Here is a 19437-nt window from a genome sequence, read left to right as displayed (position 1 = left end):
GACTTTGTTCGTCTATCTCCGCAGGCACTAACCTATATGACTGCATGACTGCTGCACCCAACCCCTGTGTACCGGATGGTGACTATGTCGTCACTCCCTGTGTCAGTGCCTTACTTTCACACGGCATGCCATTTTCTCACGAAGTAGGCACCGTATAGGCTAACAAAACTTACCTTCCGCTCCTGAATTTGCCCTCAGGTAAATTGTGGAATTGTAAATTGTGGACAGTGTGACGACAGAGGTCCCAAAGGGACCTCTGTCGTCACACTGTCGTTGTCATGCGAGTACAACCTTTCTTCCCTCTTGCCCACCCACCGTGGTTGCTCAGTGGCTATGGTGTTAGGCTGCTGAGCACAAGGTCGCGGGATCGAATCCCGGCCATGACGGCCGCATTTCAGCCCCACTGAAATGCGAAAACACTTGTGTACTTAGATTTAGGTGCACATTAAAGAACCCCAGCTGGTCGAAATTTCCGGAGTCCCCCACTACAGCGTGCCTCATAATCAGAAAGTGGTCTTGGCACGTAAAACCCCATAATTTATTTTAATTTTTCTTCCCTCTCACCCCTTCCATCTTCCTCCAACTCTTTCGCCGCCTGCAATTCACATTCCGCCACATCGCCTCCAGCGTGCGACAACATTACTAAGATGATGGCCCTGGACCTTACCCCCACACAAAACCAACGATCTTCATCATCTGCTCACATCTTATTCCGACATGTTTTACCTTGACGGTTGGCCTTTGGGACAAACCTCCTTAGTTCAGCATCGCATGCATACTGGCGATGCACCGCCTATTCACAGACAGCCCTATCGCATGTCACACGCCAAGCACAGATCATAAGAAGCCAACAAACACAGAGTACTAATACAACAGGAAGTTAAGATGCTTGCTAAAAGCATTATATTAAGAAGGGTAAAAAGAAGCACGTCCTCGATTTCATTGTGAAAAAGGCTCCCGTCAGGGGTGCCGAAACATTTTTTCTTGTATTCTTTCAGTGGTCGGTGTCCTTCTTTTTACCCTTCTTCATGATGCCTCCCGACCAGACGGGCTTCCCTCAAAACTTTGACTTCAAGAGCATTATTGAACCATCGTTGAGCCCGTGGGCTTCTCCTGTTGTCTTGGTAAAAAAGGATGGCACCTGGCGATTCTGCATAGAAAACTGCCATCTAAACAAGATCACAAAGGATGTCTATCCACTGCCATGCCGCCTGTGTGTTGACACATTCGATTGCCTGCAGGGTGTGACATATTTTGCATCGATAGGCCTGTGCTCCGGTTACTGGCAGATTGCCATCGATGACATCGACTGTGAGAAGACTGCATTTGCTAAACCAAATGGGCTTTATCAAATTCAAGTCATGCCACATTCGGCTTGTGCAACACTCCAGCCACCTTCGAGTGCATGATGGACACGCTCTTGCACAGCTTTAAGTGGTCTATATGCCTTTGTTACCTCGACAATGTCATCGTGTTCTCGCTTACCTTTGCGACACCTTGAACACCTTTTGTCTATTCTTTCCATCTTCCATGCTGCTGGGCTACAATTAAATTCTTTGAATTGCCACTATGGTCGCTGCCAAATTACTATCCTCGATCATTTCGTCGACTCATCTGGCGTCCGCCCCGATCCCGCAAAAGTTTGTGCTGTTGTCGATTTTCCTGTGCCGACCTGTGCCAAAGACGTCGGCAGCTTTGTAGACTTATGCTCTTATTTCTGGCCATTTATCAGAAATTTTGCCTAGATTGCTCGGCCTCTGACTGAACTGCTGAAGAAAGGTGCACCCTTTTCATGGGGTCCTGACCAAGCTGCTGTCTTCCATCGCCTTATCACCCTGTTCACTACTCTGCCAATTCTTGCTCACTTCGACCCATCTGCCCTAACTGAGGTCCATAGGTCCATACGGATGCTAGTCGCTATGGGATTATCGCGGTTTTAGCTCAATGTCAATGTGGGCGTGACAAAGTTATTGCATACGCAAGTCACCTGCTTTCACACGCTGCATGCAATTACTCCATTACAGAGAGCGAGTGCTTGCACTCGAATGGGCAGTGAGCAAATTCCAGTCGTGCTTATACGGTCAACCTTTCACTGTTACCACGGACCGTCACGCTCTCTGTTGGTTCCCGACACTTAAGGATCCAACGGGTTGTCTAGGTCGCTTTTCACTACATCTTCAAGAATTCACCCTACACAGTGGTGTACAAATCAGGTAGGCATGCTAGCATGCCGATTGTCTGTCTCGGCCCCCCATCGATGCTCCTGACTTCAGTGATGCAACTGCTGGAATATTTACGCTCCACCTTTCACCATGTCGGCGAGGAGCAAGCACGTGATGCATCCTTGCGTGACCTCATTAGCTGCCTCCGTTCTGGCCCGTCAGACCCCTCGCTTAGCTTGTTCCTCGTCTTGGATGGCATCTTATACTGTCGAAATATGCGCACAGAAGGACATGAACTGCTGATAGTCGTTCCTTCTCATCTCCGGACAACTGTACTCGTGCAACTCCATGATGACCCCACCGTTACCTGGGTGTTTCCAGCACCTGCGACTGTGTCTAGTAACCACTTTCTGGCCTGAACTCTACTGTACCATACGACGTTATGTTGCTGCTTGCTAACCATGCCAACGTTGTAAGAAGCCTGCTTTGCTTCTGGCTGGAGCTCTCCAGCCAATTGTTATACCCACCGAACTGTTTTATCGTGTTGGCCTCGACCTGCTGGGTCCTTTCCCTACCTCCAGAGCTGGAAATAAGTACATCGCCATTGCAACGGATTATTCAACTCGCTGTGCCATCACACGAGCGATTCAGACCAGTTGTGCTGCCGACGTTGCAGACTTCCTGCCCCAAGATGTCATCTTGCACCATGGAGCTCCTCGCCAGCTTCTCACAGACAGGGGCCGCTACTTTTTATCTCCGATTATTGAAGATCTACTTTGCTGTTGTTCCATGAAACACAAGTTCACGACAGCATACTACCCTCAAACAAACGGCCTCACTGAACGCCAGAACCAAACACTTGCAGATATGCTCTCGATGTATGTCTCCTCAGACCAGTGTCACTGGTACTCTGCGCTTCCGTTTGTGACGTTCACGTACAACCTGTCACGTCTCTACACTGCTCTCTACTCCCCCTTCTATCTCCTCTTTGGTCGTGACCCGACATTGCCTTTCGACACTCTCCTGCCAACTGCTCTTGCGTCCCCGTCTGAGTATGCTCGCGAGAGTATAGCTACAGCTGCCCAGACACGTCACATTGCCCACCATCGCCTTTCTGAGTCTCAGACAAGATAGAAGTCTTTTTATGACAACCGTCATTGTGTTGTCCAGTCTGCTGGCGACCTTTGGACTCCTCCACGAAGTGTGAGCCTATCGGGAAAACTGCACCCTCGGTACTCTGGCCCTTACCGCGTCATCTACAGCTCAGTGACTGATGGAGTAGGACTTATGAAGTAGCTCCAGCCGATGCTTTCCCATCATCCATGTCAACTGATATTGTCCATGTGGGTCGTCTCAAGCCATATCATGCGGCCGCCATCTAGAAAGTGCCGGGTGGGCGCTTTCACCACCGGGGGTTATGTCACAGTGCCACAAGAGGGACAAAGACGACAATCACTAACAAGATGAAAGAGATGACATCCATATCTTCTGGCCATATCTTCTGCAGAGTAAACACTGACCCATTTAACCTTATATCTCTGCCTGTTTCAGTATTTTAGCTTCAGAAATTCAGTTAGTGCAATCAATTCCATGCGTCACATGGAAGGTCTGGGTATACGTGGTGGTCCCATATAACCTTATATCTCTGCCCGTTTCAGTATTTTAGCTTCAGAAATTCAATTCCTGCAGTCAATTCCATGCGTCACATGGAAGGCCTGGGTATACGTGGTTCGAAAATCTTTTTACCGAAACGACGCCGGATGCCGGCACAGGATGCCGCCGCCACATTTTCTGTTACATTAGCTCCTCCTGGTGAGGGGCCCCCTCACCAGACCCCATAGCAAATTTTGGTTATACGCTGGAAGTTGTTACGTGTCCTCTAGGGAGCGTCCTTCCACAAAAATTTTTAGGATGAGCTCATTAATAGCTGAGGTAGGAATATTTCAGTGCCGCGAACCCATGATTTCAGAAGGCGAGCTCCACTGTATAGCGAGACACTCTCTTCACTCGCCCCGGCTAACATCCGCCAGTGAAATTCCTTCCCTGCGTTCTCCCATACCGGACCTTGAAGATTGCATACGTCACGGGCCCTGCCTTCATTTTTTTTTTTTTGCTGCTCGCTTTTTCTTTTTTGTTTTTTTATTAATTTTTTTTTGCCGCTGCGTGTGAGCGGTTGTAATTGTCTGGTTTCGCGTTGCGCACGATTTTGCATGCTGTGCACAAGGACACGTGACTAGCGGTATAATTCAGTGCTACATGAATACTGAGGTAGAACAAGCGTATTGCAGAGCATGATCACGCTCTGGAACATGGTAGAAAATGGCATAGTTTGGGTACCTGTGCACATGACTGCACGACCGTGGCAACAAGTAGATGAAGCAGAAGTACATCTCTCTTGCTTCGGTGTGAAGGAAAACAAAAAATACACAGATATTCCATTTGTGTGTGTGTTTATTTCTCTAAACTTCAATTCGTCAATTCAAGCAACAGATCATACAAATAACAGATGTTCCCTTCAATAATTCTCGAAGTCACTTGTCACCACGAGCGATGTCACACTGCGGACATGACTACGGAGGCACAGGGATGCGACTATGTCACCGTCCGGCTTGGAGTGCGGTTCCCACGAAGGAAAGGGAAAACTGCATCTGGATTGAAATTTCAGACCTTCTCGCGGTTCGTAGCGATGTAATTCTTTGCAAACATGATTGTTAGTGTGCATTGTATGCTCTGCGCTTGTAAGCTCAAAATGGCCAGACCTGGTGAGGGGCCCTTTAACAATCTCGCTTTAAAATGTTGGTCGTTGGAGGGGGGCAACGGGAAATGCTTTTTGCGTGTGCTGCAACAAGAAAATGGCAGCGATAAGGAAAATAAGCGCGTGATAACAGAGAGGAGCTGTTCACAGAGATTGCGCGACATTTTGATGCATGCGAGCCATGCCACACCTGCGTTTGCGCATGCATGGGCGTGTGAACGCGAGCTTGTGCCCATCCGCAAGCGTGCATGTGGTTTGAGCTACAGGCTACCTTCAGTGGTCGGCAGGTGCAGCGATCAGCTCAGCCGCCAGCGCCGCCGTGTTAGTTCCGCAAAACACCGAGGTGGCCACTGCTACAGAGGTATGCTTATACGGCACTCATTTGAAACGTATCGATAGTTCTAAATTGGGGTTTTAAGGCAATCGAATGCTTTGAGGCCCATTTTGGACTACCGATGCTTCAGAAAGGATGTCAAATTTACAACTGCAACCATGTATATTTTGCGAAAGAAGTAAACAGCACGAACATCGCAGTGAAGTGCTTAAATTAAATTACGGGGTTTTACATGCCAGAACCATAACCTGATTATAAGGCACGCTGTAGTGGGGGACACCCGAATAACTTGGACCACCTGGGTTCCTTTAACGTCCACATAAATGTAAGTACAGGAGTGTTTTTGCATTTTTCCCCCATTGGAATGCAGCCGCAGTGGCCCGAACTTGATCCTGCGACCTCGTGCTTAGCAACCCAATGCCACAGCCACTAAACAACCACAGCAGGTCGCGAAGTGTTTGTCACAACAAAGCAAGCATGCTTTCGTCGTTGAACTCAAAGGAAGCTAACAAATCGTTATTTTATTCCACTTAAGTGAGCAAATGCAGCCGTAGACATTTTTCACCTTGTAACTTCATTTCATTTCATTTCATTTATTGAAGCCTTAAAGGTCCGGAGGCATTACATAAGGCGGTGGCAAACAAAGTATGAGGAACTCTTCATCACGCTAAAGAGGGAAAAGAGGAAGAAAAGATAGATGAAGAATAGAAAAGGAAACAACGCTCAGGAGGGAACCGAGCAAGCAGTACTATCATCAAAATCACTGTAAAGAAACCATAATATACAACAAAATACATACTACATAAATACTATTAAAAACATATTATGCGTGCGAACGAATCACTATCAATTAATTACTTAAAAGGGGTCAATAAGCAAATGCATTTGAGACGAACCATTCTAGGTGTAGTGGATTGTTAGTTTCTCACGGAAACTCGTGTGGTCAGCGGAAGGGAGAATACAGTCTGGCAGAGTGTTCCACAGCGCTATTGCATTTGGAAAAAAAGAATCCTTCATCGAAGACGTACGGCATTGAATGTGCGCGATTGGACAGCTGTGGTTGAGGCGGGGAGAGATTCTAGGCGGGGGTTGTAGTCGAGGGTGTCTGGCTATTGGGTGATAGTAGTAAGAGTGAAGCATGCAGAGACGCGAGATGATATGACGTGATTGGAGACTGGGAAGATCGAATGTGCGTTTTAGTTTAGTTATGCTGGTTTTACTTGAGTAGTTTGACATGATAAAGCATGCAGCACGATTCTGTGCTGCAGCACGTGCAGCAAGTCTAATTCGTAGGCGAGATATGCTTGCAAGGGGTGCCAGATAGATGATGCGTACTCCAGTTTCGGCCAAACGTATGTCTGATATGCAAGTTTTTTTATAGCGGGCGATGCAGATTTCAGATGGCGACGCAAGAAACCAAGTGTGCGCGAGGCGTTTGCGCATATTGTTTCAATGTGAGTAACCCATGATAATGATGTCAAGTGAACACCTAGATACTTATAGCAGTCTGTTCGTGGTATTGTAGTTGAGCTTATGTGGTACGCGTAATTTGTTATGCTGCGCTTACGTGAAAAGGACATACATTGGCACTTATTAAGGTTAAGAGGCATGAACCATTTTTCACACCATGAAACGATAGTGTCTATGTCTTCTTGTAAGTCAATGGAATCACCAGGGTTATGGATGGCATTGTAGATGACGCAGTCATCAGCAAAAAGACGAAGTCTAGTTTTTGTGTTACATGGCAGGTCATTGATATAGATTAAAAATAACAGCGGGGATAAGCCTGCTCTCTGGGGGACACCGGATGTAACATCAGAAAGGTGTGAGTCATGAGAGTTAGCGGATGTGTATTGTACGCGTCCTTTTAAAAAATGTTCGATCCAAGTAATCAGTGATGGGGGGGATTCCAAGAGTAGATAATTTGGCAAGTAGGTGATTGTGAGGGACGCAGTCGAAGGCCTTCGAAAAGTCTAAGAAGATGGCGTCAATTTGTAGGTGATCGTCCATGTGTTGCAAGATTTCATCGGTGAATTCAGAGAGCTGAGTTTCGCAGGATAATAGTTTTCTAAAACCATGCTGATATGAATAGAAGTTAATTGATTCAAGGTAGTGCATTAGATTGGTTGCTATGATATGTTCCAGCAGTTTAGAGGGGATACTGGTTAGAGAAATTGGACGATAGTTACATGCTTTTGTTTGATCACCAGATTTATGGACGGGAATGATTTGAGCCTTCTTCCAATCGTGGGGAACTTCACCAGTACTGATTGATTGCTGGAAAAGTAAGCTAAGTATTGCGCTTGACAGGGAACTGGTGTTCTTAAGTAATTTGCTGCTGATTTGATCGCAACCAGCCGAGGAGGATAATTTTAGAGCCCAGCTTAATTAATTAGCCCAGCTATTCCATCAGCGTTAATCTGGATATCGGGCATTGTGGACAGCGAGTGGCATGGTAATTCGTCAGAACTGAAGTTTATAGCAGGAGAAAATACTGATGTGAAGAAATTATTAAGGGCTGTAGCACATTTTTCAGTGTCAATTAGTACATTGTTGTCGTCTGATAGTTGTAGCCGAGTTTGGCGCTTAGGCGGGGAGATAATCTGAAAGAGATTACGAGGGTTGGACTGAAGGATTGATAAGAGGTCGGTTGAAAAAGATTTGTTTTTGGAAGCATTCAATTCATTGATGTATTTTTTGACGCTTAGTTCGTACCTATCCCAAGCTCTGTGGTTATTAGTTAAATTTGCTTTTCGATAATGGCGTTTTTTCGTATTAAGTAGACGTTTTAGGTGTTGCGTAAACCACTGGTTATTTTTGTCAGTATTTATAAGGATAGTAGGGATATATATGTTTTTTAAGTTTAGCATAGTGTTTTTATATAATTCCCAATTGGCGTTGACCGAGCGAGCAGAGTATGACTGTCGAAAATCTTCGTAGAAGAGTGCAAGTTCGCGGTTAAATGCATCGAAGTTAGCTTTCCTGTAATCAGTGATTAATTTTTGCGTTGGGGCTTTCTTTCTTAATGGTAATGAAATGCCGATATGAAGTACGTTGTGGTCGCTAAAGCCAGGGAGCGAAGTCAAATTTTTAATGTTTTCCAGGCTAGATGTTAATAAGAGACCCAGGGTGATGTCGCCCCTAGTTGGGCATGTTATTGCTTGGTCGAGGTTAAAGTCTAGTGTTAATTCAAGAAACTGTTTGGGTTCACTACAGGGTGTTCTGTTGGGTACTGAAAGTAGTGGCCAATTGATGCTGGGATGATTAAAGTCTCCAAAAAGGAAGATAGGTGAAGCGGGCATATCTTTTTTTATTTGTTCTAAAGAGAGGCGTAAGAAATTGCAAAATGTGGGGTTACTGTCTGGTGGACGGTAACAGATTCCAAACACTATTTTGCCGATTGTACTCTGCAGGCTTACCCATGTTAGTTCGATGTTGTCGTCGTGATTTATCAGGGATGATGGTAAGCTGTCTTTAACGGCGATTAGTACACCTCCTTCACGCCTATCATGCCGATCGTGTCGGTAAACTGTAAAGTTGCGGTAGGATGGAAAAACTTCGTGGTCGCCGATGTCCTTATTTAACCACGTTTCCGTTAGTAAAATCATATCGGCTGTGGTGTCGTCTATGAAGCTTTCGAGTTCGTCACGTTTTGGAATTACACTGCGGATGTTAGTGAAAACCACGCTAATGTTAAAAAATGAATCGGGGCGATTTTTGAATGAAGCAGGCACGGAATTTCTTGTTTGTCACTGCGGCTGGTCAGATAAGGTATCAGTTGGAGCTGGCATTTGATTGCTGTTAGTTGTTGTGGTATGTTCAATGACTCTATCGGATGTAGTATCAAAAATAGCATGTGCTGCCTACATGCAGCTTATCCAGGCTGAGCTTATACGGGCATTTTTGGGGCTTGATAAATTTTAACAATTTTGAGCGTGCAAGGCGCGTACTTGGGGCAAAATCTTCTGACGGCAAAACGTGTACCTTTTAGCTTATGCCCACATGCCAATATGTTTTCTTTCGTCTTGAAGTGGGCCAGTTTTACTACTATAGGACGTTTTTTTGTTTCGGAGAATCTTCCAAGTCGGTGTGCACTCTCAATATCGCTGGCTTTCAATGTTAACCCAAAATTATTTTTGCATAGGTCTAGAATTTTGTTCTCTGAATCACTCCAAGGTTCTTTATCGGAATCGTCAATGCCAAAGAAGAGCAGGTTGGCTCGCCAGATACGGTTGTTGGCGTCAATGTTCGCGGCTTTCAGGGTAGTGATGTCGTGCTGTAGTCGGCCGATAATGTTAACAGCGGTTGAGGTGGTTGGATCTTGTTGGTCTGAATCTAAAATGTTTGAGTGGCTCATAATTTCAGCTATAAGTTTGTCTTGGGTAGTTTGGGTTGATTTGATTTGCTCAAGCTCTACACGAATTGCGGCTTGAACGCTTTTTAATCGTTTGATAGCGTCGAGGATAGGCAGGAGTTCAGCAGTACGGGATGGACTGGGGTTAACCTCAACGTCACCGGATAATAACAACATAATTTCACACAGAAAATCGAAGGCAAACGCATCGCGACAAAACAACACCACACCGCGACACTTCAAGTCGTAGGGGCATGACACCGCCACTATACATCTATTATCACTTCTAAATTCCTTAGAATGGGTTAGATAACAAACCTGGAAAGTTAGGAGCGTTATGAACATCGTTGTTCTGGCGGTGTTGTGCCTTGTATAGTCGGCGATTCCTTGCTGTTTATATTGCGCGCAATGTGGTTGCTGACGTAGGAGAGTTCCAAGGTTGCCAGGCAGTGTGCCGGGCTCGTGCTGGAAACAGGCGGCTGATGCCATTAGGCTTGATAGGAGGCAGGGGGGTTGGCGGAGAACTTGTTTCGTGCAGGTAGGCGGTTCCAGGCGGGCTTTCGGCGGTCAGGGAAGGGCATACGGGTCCAGGTATCAGGTACATCAGTACCTGGAAAGTTAGGAGCGTTGTGAACATCGTTGTTCTGGCGGTGTTGTGCCCCCCATTTGTAGCTTCATTACTTGGAGCCTGTCTTGTACTTCACGAATGTAGAGGTTTTGGCAAATTGGCAAGTGCTTTTTCTCCATTGACAAAGTGCCTCGAGCATATTCTCTTATTGTCGTTTGGGCTCCAATGTGAGAGGTCGTCACCACTTGAAAATAAGAGAGAAATTAGCTGAGACTAAACAACCTGAAGATTGAACAAATGTGCACTAGCATGCGTGAGAGAAATGCTAATTTGCAAACACTTGACATCTGCTACGGTGCATTCCAACCTTAATTCGGTTGTTTTAAGGGCGAGAAAACATCGGCATGAATGATCCCGGTTCCAGCATACACGTCTTGATCTTGGCACAGAAAGAAGCTCTGCATTGACTTACTAATGCACAACAAAAAGCACAGTGCATTTAAGTTCCAACACGGAGTGCTTTCGAAGCTGGATTTGACACAACAACCACTGCACATTTGTATCGGAGCAAGATGAGCTAAAGAACTATTCAAACCAATTTGCAACGGCGGGAATCAGTTCTTGCATTTTTATGCAGTTGTCGCTTTGTTGCGCCTTTTTACGGATGCTGCCTGCTGTTTTTCTTTTCTTTTTGCATTTACGTCTTAGTTAGTTCAACAGAAATTCGCAAGAGCGACACGAACTGCGATGATCCACTTCAGCCGCCAGGTTGCTTCCCATATGGTTTTGACAGGAAGCGGCAACATTTGATGCTGACGTGCATCCCCTTTGCGACTGTAACAACCCTTAACGCAGCAGTATCTACGCTTGTTCTTTCTGTTCACACTTCTCATGGAGGAGCTGCCGATAGGCTGCGGTGAATCCATTAAAAAATTGGAAAAGGAGACTTTCAGGCGGGTTTGAGTACAGTAGGGTTAATGGTGAAATGGCGGGAGCGGCCTACTCGCGGGTGCTAACCGCTGCTGTTAAGTGGCGCGACATGTACAGCCAAACTTTACTGCAGTGTGCCTATAGTGACGAGGATAGCAGTGATGATAATGTTGAGTGAGCTCGGCATGTTCATATTAAATACATGCTGTTTCCTTTTGTGAACACTGTCCTCACTTTTTTGTTCAGCCTATATTTGAGGTAAGTTCTCTTATTCGGCGGTCGGCTCAGAATTGGGGCTGGCCTGGATTCAACTAAATGTGGTATGCTTTGACAGTGCATGCTCTACACTAGCCAATTGTTTACTGAAACAGTAATGGTCAGAGCGGGTTCAGAAGTAAGCAAGGACTCAGTGGAAGCTTCTAGAAAGTGTGTGCACAAAAACGTTGTAAATGTGTGAAAATACAATGAAATAGGTGCAGATATAGGCAATTCTATAAGGTGTACTTGAATATCAAGATGATGATTGGCCATCACATCCTGCATTAATAGCTTACTTCTCCTCCTCCCCCCCCCCTAAAAAAAAAAGAGATGCAACAGCAGTTCCAAAATGATTTTACTAGTCTAAACTGATTTAGTGTTTCTTTTTAGAGTAGTATGTTGAAGACACATGCCAGTTTCTGATTTTGGCACGCTAGCAGCATTTCAGCACCGTTGTTGCTGTAACCTTTAATTGTCACTTTCATGTGCTGTCGTGCCATCCTTTCACTGTTGATCTGTTCAGTTAACTGCTGAAAGTTCACTGGACTGTGTAGGGCAGACGCTTTTCAGTGGGACAGCTTCTTGGAATGTTGCATATTTGTCACTGAAACCACTCTGCACAGACATAACACGTAACCTAAACCCCTATACTGTTCAACATAATCTTGCATTCAGGGTGTCAAACTGGGGCAACAGTTTCAGTTTCACTTCACTCTGCTTTGGAGAAATGAAACGGAGAGTGAACAAGTTCAGGGCAGTGCACCTGGTGCTGAGCCTCCAAGAGTGGCATGTTATACTCTGCACACGGTGAGCAGTGCAGTCATGCAAACACAGACTTCTTCCCCTGCTTCTCTTCTGCATCCGTGCCATTCACTGGTAATGTGATGTGACAGACAGCAACATTTCCTAGGTCATTCTTAGCAGCCATGCACTGCTTTTGGATGCAGCATAGCTGGCACATTTGTTGCACTGTAACCAAGCTCCTGCAGTCGAATAATGTGTGCTGTGCTTTAAATGTGAATACCCGAGCGCACTGACCATAGCTGAGTTGTGCAGAACATTTCAGTCCTAACTCCATTTTATTTCGCTAGAGTTTTGGTTTGGGTTCAAGCACATTCAAAATATCAACTCAAGTTCAGTTTGTGGAGATGGGTTTACGCAAGGTTCACCCTACGAGTGGGAATGAGGAAAGGGCATGATGCTCCTCCACTCTTCAGTGCACAATGGATGCTACAGCTTGGTTTGTCAACTCACTGAAACAGTGCGGAGAATTCTCCGGAGTCAGAGGGCCAACAGACAGCCTTGTTAACCTAAGGAACACCACACTGCGACAGTCGCGGCTTGGATCGAGTGTGTACACCCACTGTGCAGCCTGTGTTGGGTACACCAAGCACTTTGATGTAATAGTTGTGCGGAAACCCGCATGGTGGAGAGAAGTAATTAATTAAGGGAAAATGAGACATCCACCCAATCGTAGCAATTGCCACAAAGGAAACCCGTACAGGTTCCTCAAAAGAAAAGCCTTGCAGTTGAAGAAAATTTTTTTCTGGTCTGGGACTTGAACCTGGGACCACTGCCTTTCTGGGGCAGCCGCTCTACCATCTGAGCTAACCAGGCAGCTTTCTTTCTTTCTTTCTTTCTTTCTTTCTTTCTTTCTTTCTTTCTTTCTTTCTTTCTTTCTTTCTTTCTTTCTTTATTCATTTATTCAAGACATTCCTTACAGAAATGCCTTGGGGGACGCGACAAAAGGCACTGAACGTGGCCTGACTGGGCCTCGCCACCCTTGGCAGCAGCAGTCACACAAGAACAATAATAACAAAAGTATTGACTACAATAGGCTCAATTTGGAACACGGTAGAACTTAAACATCAATAAGTGTTCCTTATCAATAACATAAATCAATAACATAATAACATAAATACACATACACATCAATAACATAAATGCACATATAATTTGATACGTTGTACATGTATGTCGCAACTATCGTCCTAGTACAGAAAATATATCGGACTTTAACAATGAAAAGCCAAGACACAGAGTAAGAGGAAACCAACTGGGATCAGTCCGGCACGATTTTTAGTCTGTGTTAAGGAAAAAATTTTTGAGCATTTTTCTGAAAATGTGCACTGAGGTAGCTGTAACGAGCGCTTCAGCAATTTCCGGATATTCGTTGAGAAGGTCTGGTATCATAAAGCTTAGTTTTTGATCGCCATATTTTGTACGAGAACGTGGCCTGGGTATTAAATTCTTTCGTAGGCAGTACCGACCAGGTTTCACTTGATATTTGATCGCAGATAGCAGCTAGCAGATGACCGGGCAAATTTGTCAACAATTCGAAGCAAAGGCAAGAGTTTGGCATAGCAATTTGTAACAATTGCTACGATTGGGTGGATGTCTCATTTTTCCTTAATTATGTCCACCAAGCATGATAAGTCGCGGGAGTCCCACGTAACCCACTCGTCAGCGGGCCGGTGAGCAATTTGCAGTGACGAGGAAGCACTCTACAGTGGCCAATCGGGGTATGTCCCAGTGGCATGTGCTTTCACGTGTGGCTCAATGCCAGGAGGGAGGATTTGTCCAGGAACATGGCACTGTAGGCACTAGCCGTTTTGCCACCAGGGCACCTGGAGCTTCGCAAGTCGCCATCGCCACACTGCAGAATGTGGCATGGGGAGAGAACTTGTTTGCCACAAGTTCCGACTAAAACTCCACTTTAGGTTAAACACTGTGCTTATGCATTGCCAGCCATCTGCAATGCTTGACTTGCTCAGGCAAGTGTACCAGTAAAATTCTGTTTGCCTGTTTACCCTGCCTGTAACTGGCCATCAAGTGAGAACAACCTGCAATGTTTTCACATCTTGCAGAAAATATATCATGTGTGAGTCATAACTACATTGTGTTAGAATGGTACTGATAAATCATTGCTATTTCTTTTAGGACAACTACCATGACTTGGTTACTACTCTGCTGAAGATGTTTCTTCCAGGCAAATTTGTGATGACACTGTTTGCAAACAAGGTAAGTTGACACAGGAGCAATACTCTTTCTAGAACAAACTTCTACGTGGAGCTGTGCATGGTACAAATGAATGTCAGAATGAGGACTTTGCACCAAACCCGGTTTTTGTGAGCAAAATCCATAAGAAGGGAGGCAATAATTTGGAGCTTTATAGACCCATTTAGCTGGCTTTCTGTATTATGCGACAGTCAGCTGACCCTCATGCTGTTTGCGAAGCATTGTGTCCACATGGGGACTTTGGGAAGTTTTGGTGTAATCGAAGAGCTCTGTTAAAAGCTTGGTTATTGCTGGAAAAGAGGGGTTAGTTGTCGGAGAAGCAGATATGGGGGGGCTTGTTTTAGTGGCTCTTGAACTTCTGGCTCATCTGAAGCAAGGAAGATCAGGAAGAAGATGCATAAACAGCACTTGAGCTGCGTGCAGTAAACAGAAGAGAAGCAAGACAGACCAATGTTTACACTCATTTTGTAAAGAAATACGGGAAATATAATTAGGCAGAATATAACTGTCAAATGAAGACAGAAAAACTATTCATGTTACAGAATAGAGTTCATAAAACAACTTTTGTTCTGACCAGAGGGCATAGGCACTCTGGTATACATCTTCATCATTAGCAAAAGAAAGATTCCCAAGCTTCCTTTGAAGCCTGTTGATTGCAAGGTATTAGAACTTGTGGGTAGGGCACGGCTATACTTTCTGTGGCTAGGGAAATGAGTTCGTCAGCAGGATTTAATGTATAGGGATTCCCATCTAACTTTCGCCCAGCTGTCCAATGAAAAAAAGTACGAAAAATCACAGCACAAGATACGATTATAAGACCTACGGTTGTCAGAACGACCAACCACCGTAGGTCTTGAAATCGTGTCTTGCACTGCATTTATTCAATCTTGCAGCGAATGCAGCAGAAATAGGGCAAACTTAGATGTCACCTGTATGTTTGTTCGAGATACCTGCAGCTGATGGATAGTGCATGCTTGCAGCCATATCACGATTTCAGTGATCCCGACAACTTCACAGACAGGCTGTGTTGTGCTGCATTCAACCTGTATCATGTGATAACAAAAACGTCGGCCAACAATGACAAAATATACAATGCAAAAACTTATGCCGGGAACTAGCAGCATATCCTGTAAGAAAGTTAGACGAAAAAAGGCATGTTGTGTTGAAAAAGGCAGGCCAACTAAGCTGCTTATTTCCGGGATGCTACTCAAGTGTTGGTACTGCTTTGTTGCAAATCTTGCTGTGCAGTTTTGAATGACTTCCAAGTTCTTCTCCAGTACTTTAGTATGTGGTTCTCAACCTACGCAAACATATTCAAGAATGGGCCAAGAAGAGTGTTTGAAGTTTATTTTAATAAGATTCACAACTCATCCAGCTTTAGCAGGTTATATATAATGTCCATGTGTCCAATGTGTAATGTCCATGTATAATGTGTCCATGTATAATGTCCAATGAAAACATTGCATCTAAATAAGTTGTATGGTTAACTTGTAGAATTCTTCTATTACGTGGTCTGTTTGCAAGTGAAATGTGCCTATTTACACTTCTGTTTAACTTCATGATCCATTTTTCGCACCATGTACAGATTTGATTGAAATTGAACTGTGATGTTGTATCAGAGTAATCCTTAAAGTTGCCCTGAACTACTTTTTATCTAAGTGGAGAAAGGCACTTGAAGTAACAGTAGGCTACTTTTACTTGCGTTACCACAAATACGTTACTACAAGAAGCGCACCAATGCGTTCAGTAGAAGCGGAGTTGTTGGTGGTCAAACACTGCCTCTGCCATGCTCCCGCTCTTTCTTCAGTGCCTTGCACTGCGACGGCAGAGGGGGGCATGCCCACACAGCTCTTCCTCCTAAATGTCACCACGGGGCGCAGTTCAAATTTCATTTATGATGCTAACGTAGACACCATGACTTACGCCTTTGGTGCCTATGACGTGCTAAACATAAGCCAAATGCGGTTTGTGGTTGTCCCCAGTGAGCCGCAGTGCGCTTCGCCGATGGACTCGTGGTGGCACCCCGTGGCGACCACAGTATCTACGCCATGTAGCCGACCGCAGCTTGATATCAGCTATCGGACAGTAGCAGTCGTGTAAGGGAATGACGAAATAAAGCATCCAGAGGGGAGTGAGGACAAGGATTTGAGAGAAAGGGGACTTCACAATCCACTTGTGAGGTCCACGCACCGCGTACCGCAGCAAAATTTGGCTGAGATGTTCACAGCAGCGTATGCTACCCGTGGACTATGTTATTTGACCAAGCCCAAGGGCTGGTTCAGGGCCACTTTAATCTCATGGTATACAATGCAATCATCTGCGTGTAGCCTAATCTTTGAGGCAACTTTTTGCTAATATTGTTACGTTAATATAATACAATATAATTAAATTTATAATATTTTTATACAATATAAACTGTGTGTGTGTGTGTGTGTGTGTGTGTGTGTGTGTGTGTGTGTGTGTGTAAACATTAATATAAACCACGAATAACAGTTTACCGAGCAGGTATTCTCACGGGACGCCAGAAGTAACTGAAACGGAGTCAGAATGGGTACCATTAATCAGTACCTTTTGAGATCTATTAGATAATTATGGAGCTGAGAAAGAATGCTACTGGGCAGACAGATAGATTCGGTAAAAAATGGGTGCGAGACCCTTGATCGAAAACTTTATGAAAATGCAGAATAATGCAGTCAGTGTGTAAGTGGTTATCAGATGAACAGGATATGTTGTGTGGAAACTAGGGGTGTGCGAACATAAAAATTTTTGGATGCGCATCGAATAAAAATACTTAGTCGGGTACAACTTTAGAAAAAAGGGGGCGTTTACTCCTCCAAGGCGGATGCACACGAGCATCCGCCAACGGGCACGCACTCGGGAGTGATGTCATGAGCCGGACGGCCGGTGACCCCGCCGACGGAGAAGATGGCTGCCGCGCTTCGAACTGGGCCAAGTCGCGTCAGCTGTGTGCATCAGCCCCTAGTCACAGTGAATTCCCAAACTGTTTGCGATTGTCTATCATGCCGGAAATATTACTGCAAGCTTACGATGCGGCATTTGTGCCACGTGCATTTATTCTAAGCCGTGATCTGGCGAAGAAACGCTGCAGCGAGCATCGCTGATGCTGCGCTACGCTTTGCCTGAAAACAGTATCCCACGGCGACCGCTGCAAACACACATCCTGCGTGTTTGTTCCATGTTGTTTTATTTCGCTCCCGAGTGAAGTTACGACGAGAATAGTTTTCCAAAGACTGGTGCCTACTGTCAGCGGTGGGTGTGTTCGTGTAATGTGTCACTGCGTTTTTTGTCGGACGGGGTGAAGTGATGGAGCAAAACCATTTTCAGGAGAAATTAGAAAAGCGTCCGCGCATGAAACAAACCTACGAGCGAGTCAACAGAAAATATTTGCAGAAGCCTTCAACGCAAAGCTTTGTCGCCATCAACTTAGCGCGAACGATCGCTGTCAGCAGCGAGATAGCCAAGCGTCTAACGGCGGTGTTCGATCGTTGTGTAGCACCGTCGATTGACTGCTGTTCACCAGTGCTCACCGCGCTCGCAAGCTGCAGAGTGCGTGCTGTGGCACAGTCACGCATAAGTTGTGTTGCCACCGCTCGATATGGTTTCCCACAACATAGCTTCGCGCTGCTTTTCGGTTCTTGTGATATGTTGCAATTAAAAATTCCAAAGACAATGTTAAGAGAACGGTAAAAAGAAAAAAAAAACATACAAGAAGGCTGGCACAGCAGCTTGTGAACACGCTCCTAATACCTCTACCCATGTGTGTTTTCTTGCATTTGTCTAATTTTTTTTATTTCGCACATTTCTTTACATTTGAGATTTTCTTAGTTTTCACGTTTGTGTGTGAATGTCCATGCTTCCATGTGTCTTTGCACTTACTCTTTACTTCTGTCCTTTTATATTAGCATTTGCTTTTGCTAGTTTTCTTTCGGCAAAGTGTTTTTACACATTTTCATTACCCAATCTCATTCAAAGCACTAACTCCTGTGGACTGCAGGGCTGGCCTCTTCCATCTCATTAAAGCCTTTCTCACTGGTCTACCTTGTCTTATCAATCTCCCTGCTCGCTGTGTTTTCTGTCCTCGCTTGTGTTGTTGCCGCAATGTGATTAACCCACTTGCTCAAAACAAATTTTTATTGCCTGTGAAAACAGAAAGGCTTACAGATACATTTTGATAAAACCGTCACGTGGGTTGCACAGTAACTTTGCCTCTTACCTCGGTTCATGCTTATGCATCAGTGCATGTGCCAGCTCACCAGAAGTGCACATGAAAGGCTGCATATTGTGAAACACCTTGCTATGCTGTTGCATTTTTCATGCTTTCAGTTTTAGTAACCAGATGCTTTCGCTGCCCATCACATATGCTGGTAAAAATTTTCAACACGAATAACATTGTGAAGTGGGGCGTCATTTCTTGTCTGACGCTTTCATCTTTACAAAGGCATTTTTCAGTGAAAGGAGCCCAGCAAAGCAGTGCATTGAGAGCTTTTGCAACTTTCACCATTTATTACTTCACCAATGTCATTGTCTGAACCTGCCCGTCGATCGCTATGCTGATGGCTTGTCAATTCAATAATTGCCTCAATAAAACACATTCAACTTTACTCAGCATTTCTTAGTCCAAACAATGCTAGCAGAGTTATTCAGGGTGAAAAATTGTGCTTACATTTGTGTTACGTGCCTGGTCAGATAAACAAATACAACAGTGGCTGTGGCATGGCTGTGATTTGATGTGCAGACTGCAAACGGTGTCTGTCAAGCCTGCCCTCGACTACTGCTATTAGAGCTACCCAAATGAGTTTTCTGGGCTTCACTAAGCTAATGATGTTTGATAATTATTCTCTTATCTGCATGACTTGCCTGAGCCATTTAACCAAAATAAGGAATGCGACCACATGAATGTTCTTTTGCATGCAAACTGCTAAAAGTGGCGGTCAATTTCGTGTTGATTGCTGCCGTTTCACCAGCAATGGCTACGCATGGCTGCGCTTTGACGTGCAGACTGCTAATGGTGCCTTTTAAGCGTGCCCTCGACTACTG

General features: G+C 44.9%; 1 protein-coding gene across 1 annotated transcript in view; it reads left to right on the top strand.

Moving 5' to 3' along the window:
- SamDC (S-adenosylmethionine decarboxylase) overlaps positions 1-19437 on the top strand; it is a 186151-nt gene that overhangs the window by 148280 nt on the left and 18434 nt on the right. The window contains exon 9 of the mRNA XM_065451714.1: positions 14302-14382. Within this exon, the coding sequence (XP_065307786.1) occupies positions 14302-14382 (81 nt within the window). The remainder of the gene's footprint in view (positions 1-14301; positions 14383-19437) is intronic.

This window comes from Dermacentor albipictus, chromosome 5 (genome assembly GCF_038994185.2).
Source record: "Dermacentor albipictus isolate Rhodes 1998 colony chromosome 5, USDA_Dalb.pri_finalv2, whole genome shotgun sequence".
NCBI lineage: Eukaryota > Metazoa > Arthropoda > Arachnida > Ixodida > Ixodidae > Dermacentor > Dermacentor albipictus.
Note: the sequence above shows the minus strand (reverse complement) of the source record. Positions and strands in the feature narration are given on the sequence as shown.